Genomic DNA, 18,244 nt, shown 5'->3' on the forward strand with positions numbered 1-18,244 from the left:
CTGTTATGGGGGATCTGTGGATGATGCTCTGTTATGGGGGATCTGTGGGTGACGCTCTGTTATGGGGAATCTGTGGATGACGCTCTGTTATGGGGGATCTGTGGATGACGCTCTGTTATGGGGGATCTGTGGGTGACGCTCTGTTATGGGGGATCTGTGGGTGACGCTCTGTTATGGGGGGATCTGTGGATGATGCTCTGTTATGGGGGATCTGTGGGTGACGCTCTGTTATGGGGGATCTGTGGATGACGCTCTGTTATGGGGGATCTGTGGATGACGCTCTGTTATGGGGGATCTGTGGGTGATGCTCTGTTATGGGGGATCTGTGGATGACGCTCTGTTATGGGGGATCTGTTGATGATGCTCTGTTATGGGGATCTGTGGATGACACTCTGTTATGGGGGATCTGTTGATGATGCTATATTATGGGGGATCTGTGGGTAACGCTCTGTTATGGGGGATCTGTGGATGACGCTCTGTTATGGGGGATCTGTGGATGACGCTCTGTTATGGGGATCTGTGGGTGATGCTCTGTTATGGGGGATCTGTGGATGACGCTCTGTTATGGGGGATCTGTTGATGATGCTCTGTTATGGGGGATCTGTGGATGACGCTCTGTTATGGGGGATCTATTGATGATGCTATATTATGGGGGATCTGTCGGTAATGCTCTGTTATGGGGGATCTGTGGATGACGCTCTGTTATGGGGGGATCTGTGGATGACGCTCTGTTATGGGGATCTGCAGATGACGCTCTGTTATGGGGGATCTGTTGATGATGCTCTGTTATGGGGGATCTGTGGATGACGCTCTGTTATGGGGGATCTGTGGATGACGCATTGTTATGGGGGATATGTGGATAACGCTCTGTTATGGGGGATCTGTGGATGACGATCTGTTATGGGGGATCTGCGGATGACGCTCTGTTATGGGGGATCTGTGGCTGATGCTCTGTTATGGGGGATCTGTGGATGACGCTCTGTTATGGGGGATCTGCAGATGACGCTCTGTTATGGGGATCTGTGGATGACGATCTGTTATGGGGGATCTGTGGATGACGCTCTCTTATGGGGGATCTGTGGATGATGCTCTGACAGATAGTGACTGTAACAATGTAGCAATAACAGGAACAAACAGGAAACGTGGATTATGAATTAGACACAGTCAGGAAGCGGTGACGCTGGAGACACCTCGAGAATCCATTTATATCTGACAATTCCTGGGATTGAATTCAGATTTGGGGCTCGGGGAATTAATTTAGACAATAAACATCTTACATATGCAGAGCGGTTACTACTCAGCGTCGGATTTACAGTAATCACATCTGACTGCGATCCAGGAAATTCCTGTCCCTCTGGAGCCGATACATTTCATATTCATGCACTTTTAAAATAAAAATGTCAGTTTAAAGAAAAGTGCACTGGCCCTTTAAGAGATAAAGGGACAGACACTCTGTTTCCTTTATTGATTGCTTATAATCTTAGAATAATAAAAGTGTTCTCTAAATCTATAAAGACAAAGCAGTCTGCATTATTTTCCTTAATTTCTTAATAACCAAGAAAAAATGTCTTTCAATCTTAATATACACAGGAATTATTATTTGTCCCATAATATACAGTGCTGGCCAAAAGTATTGGCACCCCTGCAATTCTGTCAGATAATACTCAGTTTCTTCCTGACAATGATTGCAATCACAAATTCTTTGCTATTATCTTCATTTAATTTGTCTTCAATGAAAAAAAAAACATTGTCCTAAAGCCAAATTGGATATAATTCCACACCAAACATAAAAAGGGGGTGGACAAAAGTATTGGCACTGTTTGTAAAATCATGCGATGCTTCTGTAATTTGTGTAATAACAGCGCCTGTAACTTACCTGTGGCACCTAACAGGTGCTGGCAATAATAAATCACACTTGCAGCCGGTGACATGGATTAAAGTTGCCTCAGCCTCTGTCCTGTGTCCTTGTGTGCACCACATTGAGCATGGAGAAAAGAAAGAAGACCAAAGAACTGTCTGAGGACTTGAGAATCCAAATTGTGAGGAAGCATGAGCAATCTCAAGGCTACAAGTCCATCTCCAAAGACCTGAAAGTTCCTGTGTCTACGGTGCGCAGTGTCATCCAGAAGTGTAAAGCCCATGGCACTGTGGCTATCCTCCCTAGATGTGGAAGGGAAAGAAAAATTGCCGAGAGATTTCAACGCAAGATTGTGCGGATGGTGGATAAAGAACCTCGACTAACATCCAAACAAGTTCCAGCTGCCCTGCAGTCCAAGGATACAACAGTGTCACCCCATACTATCCGTAGGCGTCTGAATGAAAAGGGACTGTATGGTAGGATACCCAGGAAGACCCCACTTCTTACCCCAAGACATAAAAAAGCCAGACTGGAGTTTGCCAAAACTTACCTGAGAAAGCCTAAAACGTTTTGGAAGAATGTTCTCTGGTGAGATGAGACAAAAGTAGAGCTTTTAGGGAAAAGCCATCAACATAGAGTTTACAGGGAAAAAAAAGAGGCATTCAAAGAAAAGAACACGGTCCCTACAGTCAAACATGGCGGAGGTTCCCTGATGTTTTGGGGTTACTTTGCTGCCTCTGGCACTGGACTGCTTGACCGTGTGCATGGCATTATAAAGTCTGAAGACTACCAACAAGGTTTGCAGCATAATGTAGGGCCCAGTGTGAGAAAGCTGGGTCTTCCTCAGAGGTCATGGGTCTTCCAGCAGGACAATGACCCAAAACACACTTCAAAAAGCACTAGAAAATGGTTTGATAGGAAGCACTGGAGACTACTAAAGTGGCCAGCAATGAGTCCAGACCTGAACCCCATAGAACACCTGTGGAGAGATCTCACAATGACAGTTTGGAGAAGGCCCCCTTCACATCTCAGGGACCTGGAGCAGTTTGCCAAAGAAGAATGGTCTAAAATTCCAGCAGAGCATTGTAAGAAACTCACTGATGGTTACCGGAAGCGGTTATGCGCAGTTATTTTGGCTAAAGGTTGTGCAACCAAGTATTAGGCTAAGGGTGCCAATACTTTTGTCTGGCCCATTTTTGGAATTTTGTGGGAAATGATCAATGATTTGATTTTTGTTTCATTCTCTTTTGTGGTTTTTCATTGAAGACAAATTAAATGAAGATAATAATACCAGAGAATTTGTGATTGCAATCATTTTCAGGAAGAAACTGAGTATTATCTGACAGAATTGCAGGGGTGCCAATACTTATGGCCAGCACTGTATCCTTGATATTGCTGGAGCTGGCTGCAGACACATGATCACACAAGATCAGTCACAAAGTTCAGCTCTTATCTTGGCTCCACACCAGGTGAGATCTGATAGCGAGGTCCTCGTGTCACCGGGTATTGTGGTGGGAAAATATCTTCTGCAATAACAGCTCTTATCTGCACACAGATTTTGACTCTTGGGTTATGAAATTGTGAAATACAGTTGTTTTTCTAATTCAGAACTCCAATCCCTAACTGTGTAGGTAGCGGTCCCAGATGTGTAGGTGGAGGTCCCAGCTGTGTAGGTAGCAGTCCCAGCTGTGTAGGTGGAGGTCCCAGCTGTGTAGGTGGAGGTCCCTGCTGTGTAGGTGGAGGTCCCAGCTGTGTAGGTGGAGGTCCCAGCTGTGTAGGTAGCAGTCCCAGCTGTGTAGGTGGAGGTCCCAGCTGTGTAGGTAGCAGTCCCAGCTGTGTAGGTAGCAGTCCCAGCTGTGTAGGTGAAAGTCCTAGTTGAGTAGATGGAGGTCCCTGCTGTGTATGCGTAGGTCCTAGCTCTGTAGGGGGGGGGGGGCAGCTTTATAGATGGAAATCCTAGGTGAGTAGATGGAGGTCCTAGCTGTGTAGGTGGCGGTCCCTGCTGTGTAGGTGGAGGTTCCAGCTGTGTAGCTGGAGGTCCCAGATGTGTAGGTGAAGGTCCCAGCTGTGTACGTGGAGTTCCCAGCTGTGTAGGTGGAGGGCTCAGCTTTGTAGGTAGAGGTCCTAGTTGAGTAGATGGAGGTCCCTGCTGTGTATGTGGAGGTCCTAGCTCTGTATGTGCAGGCCCTAGCTGTGTAGGTGGAGGGGGCAGCTTTGTACATGGAAATCCTAGGTGAGTAGATGGAGGTCCTAGCTGTGTAGGTAGAGGTCCCTGATGTGTAGGTGGAGGTCCCAGCTATGTAGATGGAGATCCTAGTTGAGTAGATGGAGGTCCCAGCTGTGTAGGTAATGGTCCCTTCTGTAAAGGTGGAGGTCCCAGCTGTGTAGTTGGAGGTCTCAGTTGTGTACGTGGAGGTCCTAGCTCTGGAAGTGGAAGTCTCAGCTGTGTAGGTGGAGGTTCTAGCTGTGTATGTGGAGGTCCTAGCTGTGTAGTTGGAGGTTTTAGCAATGTAGTTGAAGGTCCCAGCTCTGTAGGTGGAGGGCCTAGTTTTGTAGGCTGACGTGCTAGCTCTGTAGGTGGAGGTCCTAGCTCTGTAAGTGGAAGTTCCAGATGTGTAGGTGGAGGTTTTAACTCTGTAGGTGGAGGTCCTAGCTTTGTAGGTGAAGGTCCAAGTTCTGTAGGTGGAGGTACTAGCTCTGTAGGTGGAGGTTCCAGCTGTGTTGGCTGAGGTCCAAACTATGTAGGTGGAGGTCCTAGCTATGTCGGTGGAGATCCCAGCTTGATATTGGAGGTCCCAGCTATATAGTTGGAGGTCCCTTCTGTGTAGGTGGAGGTCTCAGCTGTGTTGGTGGAGGTGCTAACTGTGTAGATGAAGGTCCCAGCTGTGTAGTTGAAGGTCCCAGCTGTGTAGGTGGAGGTCTCAGGTGTGTAGATGGAGGTCCTAGCTCTGTAGGTGGAGGTCCCAGCTCTGTAGTTGAAGGTCCTAGTTCTATAGGTGGAGGTCCTAGCTCTGTAGGTGGAGGTCCCAGCTCTAAAGGTGGAAGCCCTAGCTCTGTAGTTGAAGGTCATAACTCTGTAGGTGGAGGTCCCAGCTCTGTAGGTGGAAGCCCTAGCTCTGTAGTTGAAGGTCCTAGCTCTGTAGGTGGAGGTCCTAGCTCTGTAAATGGGGGTCCCAGCTGTTTAGTTAAAGGTCCTAGCTCTATAGGAGGAGGTCCTAGCTGTGTAGTTGGAGGTTTTAGCTGTGTAGGTGATGGTCCCTTTTGTATAGGTGGAGGTCCCAGCTGTGTAGTTGGAGGTCCTAGCTCTGTAGGTGGAGGTCCTAGCTCTGTAAGTGGAAGTCCCAGATGTGTAGGTGGAGGTTCTAACTCTGTAGGTGGAGGTCCTAGATTTGTAGGTGAAGGTCCAAGTTCTGTAGGTAGAGGTCCTAGCTCTGTAGGTGAGGGTTCCAGCTCTGTAGGTGGAAGCCCTAGCTCTGTAGTTGAAGGTCCCAGCTCTGTAGGTAGAGGTCCTAATTCTGTAGGTGGAGGTTCCAGCCCTGTAGTTGAAGGTCCCAGTTCTATAGGTGGGGGTCCTAGGTCTATAGGTGGATGTCCCAGCCCTGTAGTTGAAGGTCCCAGCTCTGTAGGTAAGGGTCCCAGCTGTGCAGGTGGAAGTCCCAGCTGTGTAGGTGGAGGTCCCAGCTCTGTAGGTGGAGGGCCCAGCTTTATAGGTTGAGGTCATAGCTCTGTAGGTGGAGGTCCTAGCTCTGTAGATCGGGGTCTCAGCTCTGTAGGTGGAGGTCCCAGCTGTTTAGTTGAAGGTCCTAGCTCTATAGGTGGAGGGCCTAGCTCTGTAGGTGGAGGGCCCAGCTTTGTAGGTGGAGGTCCAAGCTCTGTAGGTGAAGGTCCTACTTGTGTAGGTGGAGATCTCAGCTTTATAGGTGGAGGTCATAGCCCTGTAGGTGAGGTCATAGCCCTGTAAGTGGAGGGCCTAGTCTTGTAGGTGGAGGGCCCAGCTCTGTAGGTGGTCGTCCTAGCTCTGTGAGTGGAAGTCCTAGCTCTGAAGGTGGAGGGCCCAGTTTTGCAGGTGTAGAAACCAGTTCTGTAGGTGGAGGTCCTAGCTCTGCAATTGAAGGTCCCAGCTCTGTAGTTGAAGGTGCCAGCTCTGTAGGTGGTGGTCCTAGCTCTATAGGTGAAAGTTCTAGCTCTGTAGGTGGAGGTCCTAGCTCTGTAGGTGGAGGTCCTAGCTCTGCAGGTGGGGGTTCTAGCTTTGTAGGTGGGGGTTCCTACTCTGTAGGTGAGGGTTCCAGCTCTATAGGTGGAGGTCCTAGCTCTGTAGATGGAAGTTCCAGCTCTGTAGTTGAAGGTCTCAGCTCTGTAGTTGAAGGTCTCAGCTCTGTAGTTGAAGGTCTCAGCTCTATAGTTGAAGGTCTCAGCTCTATAGTTGAAGGTCTCAGCTCTGTAGTTGAAGGTCTCAGCTCTATAGTTGAAGGTCTCAGCTCTATAGTTGAAGGTCTCAGCTCTATAGTTGAAGGTCTCAGCTCTATAGTTGAAGGTCTCAGCTCTATAGTTGAAGGTCTCAGCTCTATAGTTGAAGGTCTCAGCTCTATAGTTGAAGGTCTCAGCTCTATAGTTGAAGGTCTCAGCTCTGTAGTTGAAGGTCTCAGCTCTGTAGTTGAAGGTCTCAGCTCTATAGTTGAAGGTCTCAGCTCTATAGTTGAAGGTCTCAGCTCTATAGTTGAAGGTCTCAGCTCTGTAGTTGAAGGCTCATCTTCAGACTCCTGATTGGCTCTTTATTGACAATTAATTGTGTAATTAGGCCCGATTTTTGCATATTATGGTCCACCCCAAAGAAAACACTTGAACACACACAGATGATGACAGAAAAAAAGAAAGATTGGGCATGTTGGATTTTAGCATGCCCAATCCTTTGTTTCAGTGGGAGGTACGTACTCGGACTGGGTCTCAGTTCATAGTGGGGTACCACAGGGGTCAGTATTGGGCCCGCTTCTTTTCAACATATTTATAAATGACCTTGTTGGGGGCATGCAGAGTAGAATTTCAATATTTGCAGATGATACTAAACTCTGCAGGGTAATCAATACAGAGGAGGATAATTTTATATTACAGGGAGATTTATGTAAATTGGAGGATTGGGCTGAGAAGTGGCAATTGAAGTTTAATGTAGATAAATGTAAGGTCATGCACTTGGGTAGAGGAAATAACATTTATGATTATGTACTTAATTGTAGAACACTGGGTAAAACAGACACAGAAAAAGACTTGGGTGTATGGGGGATGGTAAACTTCACTTTAGTGGCCAGTGTCAGGCAGCTGCTGCCAGGGCTAATAAAATAATGGGATGTATTAAAAGAGGTAGAAGTGTTCATGAAAAAAATATAGTTCTACCTCTGTACAAGTCACTAGTGCGACCACACTTATATACTGTGTACAATTCTGGTCACCGATATATAAGAAGAACATAGCCGAACTGGAGAGGGTGCAGAGAAGAGCCACCAAGATTATTAGAGGAATGGGTGGGCTGCAATACCAAGACAGGAAAAACGAAGGCTTAGGGGGGATCTAATCACAATGTATAAATATATGAGGGGACAGTACAGAGACCTTTCCAAAGATCTCTTTACACCTAGGCCTGCGACTGGAACACGGGGGCATCCGCTACGTCTTGAGGAAAGAAGGTTTAATCATAATCACAGACGAGGATTCTTTACTGTACGAGCAGTGAGACTATGGAATTCTCTGCCGCATGATGCTGTAATGAGTGATTCACTACTAACATTTAAGCAGAGCCTGGACGCCTTTCCTGAAAAATTTAATATTACCAGTTATGTATATTAGATTTTATGACAGGGTGTTGATCCAGGGAACTAGTCTGATTCCCGGATGTGGAGTCAGGAAGGAAATTTTTCCCCATTGGAACTTGTTTGCCACATTGGGGTTTTTTTTGCTTTCCTCTGGATCAACATGTTAGGCTACGGGTTGAACTAGATGGACTTAGAGTCTCCCTTCAACCTTAAAAACTATGATACTATGATACTATGATAAGTGGCCTTCCTTAATCCCATATTTATGTCAGTTGCTGAGTACACCGGTCATCCAGGAACTAAAGTCATTTGGTCACTTTCTAAACGACGTCACCAGGTTCAGTCTTTTTGCCCTGTGTGATATTGGCAAATAATTTTTTACATAAATTTTTGGTATTTTTGGAATGACCTCCTCCTTTTCTAATGCTTTGCAATGGCAAAGTAATTGTCAGTCACCTATATTGGATCTTGTGTAGTCACGAGCTCTCGGGGTGTTCACCCTCTGGTCACTGATCTGTATGACCTTTGGACTTTCGTTGGGTTCATCAATGCTGAGAGGGAGCGAGTGACGGATTGTTTTTAGCCTTTATTTATACAAAGCAGACATACAGTTAGGTCCAGAAATATTTGGACAGTGACACAAGTTTTGTTATTTTAGCTTTTTACAAAAACATGTTCAGAAATACAATGATATATATAATATGGGCTGAAAGTGCACTCTCCCAGCTGCAATATGAGAGTTTTCACATCCAAATCGGAGAAAGGGTTTAGGAATCATAGCTCTGTAATGCATAGCCTCCTCTTTTTCAAGGGACCAAAAGTAATTGGACAAGGGACTCTAAGGGCTGCAATTAACTCTGAAGGCGTCTTCCTCGTTAACCTGTAATCAATGAAGTAGTTAAAAGGTCTGCGGTTGATTACAGGTGTGTGGTTTTGCATTTGGAAGCTGTTGCTGTGACCAGACAACATGCGGTCTAAGGAACTCTCAATTGAGGTGAAGCAGAACATCCTGAGGCTGAAAAAAAGAAAAAATCCATCAGAGAGATAGCAGACATGCTTGGAGTAGCAAAATCAACAGTCGGGTACATTCTGAGAAAAAAGGAATTGACTGGTGAGCTTGGGAACTCAAAAAGGCCTGGGCGTCCACGGATGACAACAGTGGTGGATGATCGCCGCATACTTTCTTTGGTGAAGAAGAACCCGTTCACAACATCAACTGAAGTCCAGAACACTCTCAGTGAAGTAGGTGTATCTGTCTCTAAGTCACCAGTAAAGAGAAGACTCCATGAAAGTAAATACAAAGGGTTCACATCTAGATGCAAACCATTCATCAATTCCAAAAATAGACAGGCCAGAGTTACATTTGCTGAAAAACACCTCATGAAGCCAGCTCAGTTCTGGAAAAGTATTCTATGGACAGATGAGACAAAGATCAACCTGTACCAGAATGATGGGAAGAAAAAAGTTTGGAGAAGAAAGGGAACGGCACATGATCCAAGGCACACCACATCCTCTGTAAAACATGGTGGAGGCAACGTGATGGCATGGGCATGCATGGCTTTCAATGGCACTGGGTCACTTGTGTTTATTGATGACATAAGAGCAGACAAGAGTAGCCGGATGAATTCTGAAGTGTACCGGGATATACTTTCAGCCCAGATTCAGCCAAATGCCGCAAAGTTGATCGGACGGCGCTTCATAGTACAGATGGACAATGACCCCAAGCATACATCCAAAGCTACCCAGGAGTTCATGAGTGCAAAAAAGTGGAACATTCTGCAATGGCCAAGTCAATCACCAGATCTTAACCCAATTGAGCATGCATTTCACTTGCTCAAATCCAGACTTAAGACGGAAAGACCCACAAACAAGCAAGACCTGAAGGCTGCAGCTGTAAAGGCCTGGCAAAGCATTAAGAAGGAGGAAACCCAGCGTTTGGTGATGTCCATGGGTTCCAGACTTAAGGCAGTGATTGCCTCCAAAGAATTCGCAACAAAATATTGAAAATAAAAATATTTTGTTTGGGTTTGGTTTATTTGTCCAATTACTTTTGACCTCCTAAAATGTGGAGTGTTTGTAAAGAAATGTGACAATTCCTACAATTTCTATCAGATATTTCTGTTCAAACCTTCAAATTAAACGTTACAATCTGCACTTGAATTCTGTTGTAGAGGTTTCATTTCAAATCCAATGTGGTGGCATGCAGAGCCCAACTCGCCAAAATTGTGTCACTGTCCAAAGATTTCTGGACCTAACTGTATGTACAGTATTTATCTGGGCACTGTCTGAGAACTATATACACTATTTATCTGGGCACAGTCTGAGAACGTTGTACCCTATTTATCTGGGCACAGTCTGGGAACTATATACCCTATTTATCTGGGAAGAGTCTGAGAACTATATACCCTATTTATCTGGGCACAGTCTGGGAACTATATACCCTATTTATCTGGGCACAGTCTGAGAACTGTATACAGTATTTATCTGGGCACAGTCTGAGAACTATATACCCTATTTATCTGGGCACAGTCTGGGAACTATATACCCTATTTATCTGGGCACAGTCTGAGAACTGTATACTGTATTTATCTGGGCACAGTCTGAGAACTGTATACCCTATTTATCTGGGCACAGTCTGAGAACTACATATACCCTATTTATCTGGGCACAGTCTGAGAACTGTATACTGTATTTATCTGGGCACAGTCTGAGAACTGTATACCCTATTTATCTGGGCACTGTCTGAAAACTGTATACCCTATTTATCTGGGCACAGTCTGAGAACTGTATACCCTATTTATCTGGGCACAGTCTGAGAACTGTATACACTATTTATCTGGGCACAGTCTGAGAACTGTATACACTATTTATCTGGGCGCAGTCTGGGAACTATATACCCTATTTATCTGGGCACAGTCTGGGAACTATATACCTTATTTATCTGGGCACAGTCTGAGAACTATATACCTTATTTATCTGGGCACAGTCTGAGAACTATATACCTTATTTATCTGGGCACAGTCTGAGAACTGTATACCCTATTTATCTGGGCACAGTCTGAGAACTATATACCCTATTTATCTGGGCACTGTCTGAGAACTATATACACTATTTATCTGGGCACAGTCTGAGAACATTGTACCCTATTTATCTGGGCACAGTCTGAGAACTATATACCCTATTTATCTGGGCACAGTCTGGGAACTATATACCCTATTTATCTGGGCACAGTCTGGGAACTATATACCCTATTTATCTGGGAAGAGTCTGAGAACTGTATACCCTATTTATCTGGGCACAGTCTGAGAACTGTATACACTATTTATCTGGGCACAGTCTGAGAACTGTATACATTATTTATCTGGGTACAGTCTGAGAACTGTATACCCTATTTATCTGGGCACAGTCTGAGAACTGTATACACTATTTATCTGGGCACAGTCTGAGAACTATATACCCTATTTATCTGGGCACAGCCTGAGAACTGTATACACTATTTATCTGGGCACAGTCTGGGAACTATATACCCTAATTATCTGGGCACAGTCTGGGAACTATATACCCTATTTATCTGGGCACAGTCTGAGAACTATATACCTTATTTATCTGGGCACAGTCTGAGAACTATATACCCTATTTATCTGGGCACTGTCTGAGAACTATATACCCTATTTTTCTGGGCACTTTCTGGGAACTATATACCCTATTTATCTGGGCACAGTCTGAGAACTATATACCCTAATTATCTGGGCACAGTCTGGGAACTATATACCCTATTTATCTGGGCACAGTCTGAGAACTATATACCTTATTTATCTGGGCACAGTCTGAGAACTATATACCCTATTTATCTGGGCACAGTCTGAGAACTATATACCCTATTTATCTGGGCACTGTCTGAGAACTATATACCCTATTTTTCTGGGCACTTTCTGGGAACTATATACCCTATTTATCTGGGCACAGTCTGGGAACTATATACCCTAATTATCTGGGCACAGTCTGGGAACTATATACCCTATTTATCTGGGCACAGTCTGGGAACTATATACCTTATTTATCTGGGCACTGTCTGAGAACTATATACCCTATTTATCTGGGCACTTTCTGGGAACTATATACCCTATTTATCTGGGCACAGTCTGAGAACTATATACCCTATTTATCTGGGCACTGTCTGAGAACTGAATACACTATCTGGACACTGAGAACTGTATACACGTTTTATCTGGACACTGTCTTAAAACCTTATCTAGGTTCTGTCTCAGAACTGTGTACACTATTTATTTGTACAATGACTAAGAACTATATACATTTTTTTTATCTTACCAAGTATACGCTATTTGGACACTGTCTGGAATGGCAAACACTATTTATCTGAGCACTGAGAACTATACACTATCTGGACACTGTCTGAGAACTGTATATATGTTATGTGTGTGTAGTCTGAGCACTGTATACACGATTTAGGGGTGCTTCACACACAGCGAGATCGCTGCCGAGATCGCTGCTGAGTCACGCTTTTTGTGACGCAGCAGTGACCTCATTAGCGATCTCGCTGTGTGTGACACTGAGCAGCGATCTGGCCCCTGCTGCGAGATCGCTGCTCGTTACACACAACCCTGGTTCGTTTTCTTCAAAGGCGCTCTCCCGCTGTGACACACAGATCGCTGTGTGTGACAGCGAGAGAGCGACAAATGAAGCGAACAGGGAGCAGGAGCCGGCGTCTGGCAGCTGCGGTAAGCTTGTAACCAAGATAAACATCGGGTAACCAAGGTGGTTACCCGATATTTACCTTAGTTACCAGCCTCCGCAGCTCTCACGCTGCCTGTGCTGCCGGCTCCGGCTCTCTGCACATGTAGCTGCTGTACACATCGGGTTAATTAACCCGATGTGTACAGCAGCTAGGAGAGCAAGGAGCCAGCGCTAAGCAGTGTGCACGGCTCCCTGCTCTCTGCACATGTAGCTGCATTACACATCGGGTTAATTAACCCGATGTGTACTGTAGCTAGGAGAGCAAAGCTAAGCGGTGTGCTCTGGTAACTAATGTAAACATCGGGTAACCATACCCGATGTTTACCTTAGTTACCAGTGTCCGCAGCTTCCAGACGCCGGCTCCAGGCAAGTGCAGCGTCGCTTGCACGTCGCTGCTGGCTGGTCACTGGTCGCTGGTGAGATCTGCCTGTTTGACAGCTCACCAGCGACCATGTAGCGATGCAGCAGCGATCCTGACCAGGTCAGATCGCTGGTCGGATCGCTGCTGCATCGCTAAAGTGTGAAGGTACCCTATCATACACTGATTGAGAACTATATACAGTATATACCTTATCACTGTCTTTGAACCGTATACACTATTTATCTGAACACTGAGAACTCTATGTACTATTTATTCGGGTATTGTCTTAGAACTTTATACACTATTTATCTGGGCACTGTCTAAGAAATGTATACATTATTTATCTGGGAAGAGTCTGGGAACTTTATACACTATTTATCTGGGCACTGTCTAAGAAATGTATACATTATTTATCTGGGAAGAGTCTGGGAACTGTATACACTATTTATCTGGGCACAGCCTGAGAACTGCATACACTATTTATCTGGGCACAGTCTGAGAACTTTGTACCCTATTTATCTGGGCACAGCCTGAGAACTGTATACAGTATTTATCTGGGCACAGTCTGAGAACTTTGTACCCTATTTATCTGGGCACAGTCTGAGAACTGTATACAGTATTTATCTGGGCACAGCCTGAGAACTGCATACACTATTTATCTGGGCACAGTCTGAGAACTTTGTACCCTATTTATCTGGGCACAGTCTGAGAACTGTATACAGTATTTATCTGGGCACAGCCTGAGAACTGTATACAGTATTTATCTGGGCACAGTCTGAGAACTGTATACCCTATTTATCTGGGCACAGTCTGAGAACTGTATACCCTAATTATCTGGGCGCAGCCTGAGAACTGTATACCCTATTTATCTGGGCGCAGCCTGAGAACTATATACCCTATTTATCTGGGCACAGTCTGAGAACTGTATACCCTATTTATCTGGGCGCAGCCTGAGAACTGTATACCCTATTTATCTGGGTACAGTCTGAGAACTGTATACCCTATTTATCTGGGCACAGTCTGAGAACTGTATACCCTATTTATCTGGGCACAGTCTGAGAACTGTATACCCTATTTATCTGGGCACAGTCTGAGAACTGTATACCCTATTTATCTGGGCGCAGCCTGAGAACTGTATACCCTATTTATCTGAGTACAGTCTGAAAACTGTATACCCTATTTATCTGGGCACAGTCTGAGAACTCTATATATGCTATTTATCTGGGCACAGTCTGAGAACTGTATACCCTATTTATCTGGGTACAGTCTGAGAACTGTATACCCTATTTATCTTGGCACAGTCTGAGAACCGTATACCCTATTTATCTGGGCACAGTCTGAGAACTGTATACCCTATTTATCTGGGCACAGCCTGAGAACTGTATACCCTATTTATCTTGGCACAGTCTGAGAACTGTATACCCTATTTATCTGGGCACAGTCTGAGAACTGTATACCCTATTTATCTGGGCACAGTCTGAGAACTGTATACCCTATTTATCTGGGCACAGTCTGAGAACTGTATACCCTATTTATCTGGGCACAGCCTGAGAACTGTATACCCTATTTATCTGGGCACAGTCTGAGAACTGTATACACTATTTATCTGGGCACAGCCTGAGAACAGTATACACTATTTATCTTGGCACAGTCTGAGAACTGTATACCCTATTTATCTGGGCACAGTCTGAGAACTGTATACCCTATTTATCTGGGCACAGCCTGAGAACTGTATACCCTATTTATCTGGGCACAGCCTGAGAACTGTATACCCTATTTATCTGGGCACTATGTAAGAACTTATCTCATAAAGGTTGTATCTTGGTCCCATTTGGTGTTATCTGGGCAATAGATGTCATCATTTGTTGCCTGTAGATAGGTTCTGCTTGTACTTTAGCCTCTATATGTTGCTATTATGTAATTGATGTGCTTCATTCTTCCTTACATAAAGTGTATAAATGTTTATTACACATAATGATTATAGTAGATGTTATTGAAGACTTCATATTTATCTGCTTCTTTATATCTGATTTTTGACGATCCAGTCGATGATGTTGTGTTTCCTTCTTTCTATTACGTGGAATGTTTATATTAATCCATTCTCATTTTTCTATTTCAGAAGAGTGACCACCCAAGTGAACCATGAATAATTCGGATAATTCGACGTACAGGTGTAAATTCGATGAGGATTTTAAGTATGTTCTCCTGCCAGTGTCATACGGGATTGTGTTCTGTGTGGGCCTCGTCCTCAACGTTACGGCTCTTTACATCTTTTTGTTCCGGATCAAACCTTGGAATGCGTCCACCACCTACATGTTCCACTTGGCCATCTCGGACATGATGTACGTCATCTCGCTTCCCCTCCTGGTCTACTATTATTCTCAAGGGGACAACTGGCCATTTGGGGTGGCTTTGTGCAAGATTGTCAAATTTTTATTCTACACCAACTTGTATTGCAGCATATTCTTTCTTCTGTGCATCAGCATCCACCGTTTTCTTGGCATCTGCTACCCGATGAAGTCAATGGGTTGGCTGAAGGTTCGGAATGCCCGGATTATATCTGTCATTGTCTGGGTGGTAGTTGCCGCCTTCCAGTCTCCTATATTATATTTTGTCACCACCAGTGTCAACGGGGAAAACACCATTTGCCATGACACATCTAGTGCGGATTTATTTGATACATTTGTGGTCTACAGCTCTGTGAACTTGGCCTTGCTCTTCTGTGTCCCCTTCGTTGTCATCCTCGTATGCTACGTCATGATGACCCGAACACTTCTGAAGCCAACGGCAGCTACTTCGCAGACCTCCAATTCCAAGAAGAAGTCCATCAAAATGATCATTATTGTATTATTTGTCTTTATAATTTGCTTTTTACCCTTTCACGTGAACCGGACACTTTATTATTACTTTCGAAAGCTGGACCTCGATTGCTACATCCTCAACGCCATCAACATGGCCTACAAAGTTACAAGGCCACTGGCCAGTGCCAACAGCTGCTTTGACCCAATCTTGTACTTTCTTGCCGGTCAAAATATTCGAAGGAATCTTATTTCAAGAAGCGGAATCACAAAAGTCAAAAACAAATTCACCAGTTACGTACAAGAAAATAACTGGAGTTCCGTTACGAATGGAAATATCGGTGAAAATACGGCAAGCCCAAGTCCATCTTCTACGATAATCACTAGGATGTGAATACATAGAAGGAATGATTGAGACCTTACAAGTTTATGGCTCAAGGAGGTGACCTTCACTTAGTTCCATCTCACTAGGATGTGACTCCATAGAAAAAACTCTTGAGACCTTACAAGTTTATGGTTGAAGGAGGTGTCCTTCACTTAGTTCCATCTCACTAGGATGTGACTCCATAGAAAAAACTCTTGAGCCCTTACAAGTTTATGGTTCAACGAGGTCACCTTGACTTAGTTCCATCTCACTAGGATGTGATTCCATAGAAAAAACTCTTGAGACCTTACAAGTTTATGGTTCAAGGAGGTGTCCTTGACTTAGTTCCATCTCACTAGGATGTGAATCCATAGAAAAAACTCTTGAGACCTTACAAGTTTATGGTTCAACGAGGTCACCTTGACTTAGTTCCATCTCACTAGGATGTGAATCCATAGAAAAAACTCTTGAGACCTTACAAGTTTATGGTTCAAGGAGGTGTCCTTGACTTAGTTCCATCCGTAATTCATGGAAGTTCCTTCTCTTGTGACACCATCATAGATGTTCAGAAAGAACTTGAGTCTTTAACGGTCCTTAGAAGACCTTGACAGGTGATGGTTGAACTTGACCGAAGCGTGTCTTTGGAAAGAGTAGATAAACAAAATGTTTAATTTAGTGGAAAGGAAGAAAATTGACTCTCTAGCGCCACCTATAGGCGACTATTACTTTAGTCAAAACCCGACCCTCAAAGGAGCCTGAAGCACTATTTGGGTTAGTAGCCAAATCGTGTCGATAGAAATAGTTGTTCCTTGTCAACACAGAATTGGTTTCTGGTTGACTTTGTGAGATGCCCTATGTACTGTATCTCCTGTCGTGAATCTTACGACCAGTAAGGGTAGTCTTGGGGAAATAACTTTTAACTTCTTAGATTTTATCAGGCTATGACTTATTGAGACTGTTAGACTTGAGTCTTTGGAGAGTTGATTGGATTTGCAAGTTCAGCCAGATGAGCATATGATTGAATCATTGAAGTTTTTGTAACTGTTGAGGTTTGTCCGGAGAGAATGACCTCTTAACCCTCTCACTTTCAGGACAGTTTTCACTGTCAAACTCAACAATAGCAAAATAGTTTACGTCCCACATGTCTATTCATCTTTGAACCCTTAAACTACATAGATACAGTCCATACCATACACAGTACCAGTCAGTAAAACTTTTAGTGCTGCTCCGCAACATCATACGAGTGCCGAACTTTGGAGCAATTATCTAAAGTCATGGCATATGACATATGTACTTGGAAAACACTTTTATGTCTGAGTTACTAAAACATAAATGACTGAAGTTGTCAATCTTGAGTATTCGGACAGTATTGGTTGAAGACGTTTCACTGTATGAAGTGAGAAATTTACGTTTAATGACTGAATTTTCTACAAAATCCAACTCCAAGGGTTTTATATAATGAATGTGTATATTCCAAGCCACCGTGTATATAATGTATAATATATTACTTCATAGAGGACATAAAGCTATTGCATTTAGCATGAAAATAAAGAGGATTTTTATAGAACGGTTTTGTTTCATATTTTTTTGTTTTTGTGCAGACATTACACATATTTATTTCTAAGACAGCTCTGGATAACAGCAGGTAACAGCAAGACACCTTGAGAAACCATCAACACCACCAGGGGCGTAACGACCGCGATCACAGGGCTCGCAGGGATTGAGGCCCGGCGCCCGCCCTGCAGAGAAGCAGCCGGCTTCTTATACATGGAGGACTATTTTATACATGGAGGACTATGGGAAGAGCATTATAATACATGGAGGACTATGGGGGTGCATTCTAATATATGAAGGGTTATATGGGACCATATGTGGAGGCCATTATAGTATTTGCAGACCTATATATGAGGGGGGACAAAGATACAAGCAGGGGATGGGAAAGTTTTGTGCTGAGGGAAAGAGGCTCTTTCCCTCAGCACCCAGCTTTCCCATGCTCTGCTATAAGTCTTTCCCCAGCACAAACCTTTCCCATGCTCTGATATCCTGATATCATAGGAAAGCTGGGTGCTGAGGGAAAGATGTATATCAGAGCATGGGAAAGCTGGGTGCTGAGGGAATGATGTATATCAGAGCATGGGAAAGCTGGGTGCTGAGGGAATGATGTATAGCAGAGCATGGGGAAGGTACATGCTGAGGACAAGATGGATATCAGAACATAGGAAAGCTGGGTGCTGATAGAGGGATTTCAGATCATATCATGGGAAATCTGGGTGCTAAGGGAAAGAGCCAAGTGTCAGCATCATT

General features: G+C 44.3%; 1 protein-coding gene across 2 annotated transcripts in view; it reads left to right on the forward strand.

The window, feature by feature from the left end:
• Positions 1-17,491, forward strand: part of LOC142290743 (P2Y purinoceptor 2-like) — a 73,524-nt gene extending 56,033 nt beyond the window's left edge. For both annotated transcript variants that reach the window (XM_075334731.1, XM_075334732.1), the window contains exon 2: positions 14,898-17,491. In XM_075334731.1, the coding sequence (XP_075190846.1) occupies positions 14,921-15,970 (1,050 nt within the window). In that variant the 5' untranslated portion in view covers positions 14,898-14,920 and the 3' untranslated portion in view covers positions 15,971-17,491. The remainder of the gene's footprint in view (positions 1-14,897) is intronic.
• Positions 17,492-18,244: the final 753 nt, after the last annotated feature.

This window comes from Anomaloglossus baeobatrachus, chromosome 2, assembly GCF_048569485.1.
Source record: "Anomaloglossus baeobatrachus isolate aAnoBae1 chromosome 2, aAnoBae1.hap1, whole genome shotgun sequence".
Lineage (NCBI taxonomy): Eukaryota > Metazoa > Chordata > Amphibia > Anura > Aromobatidae > Anomaloglossus > Anomaloglossus baeobatrachus.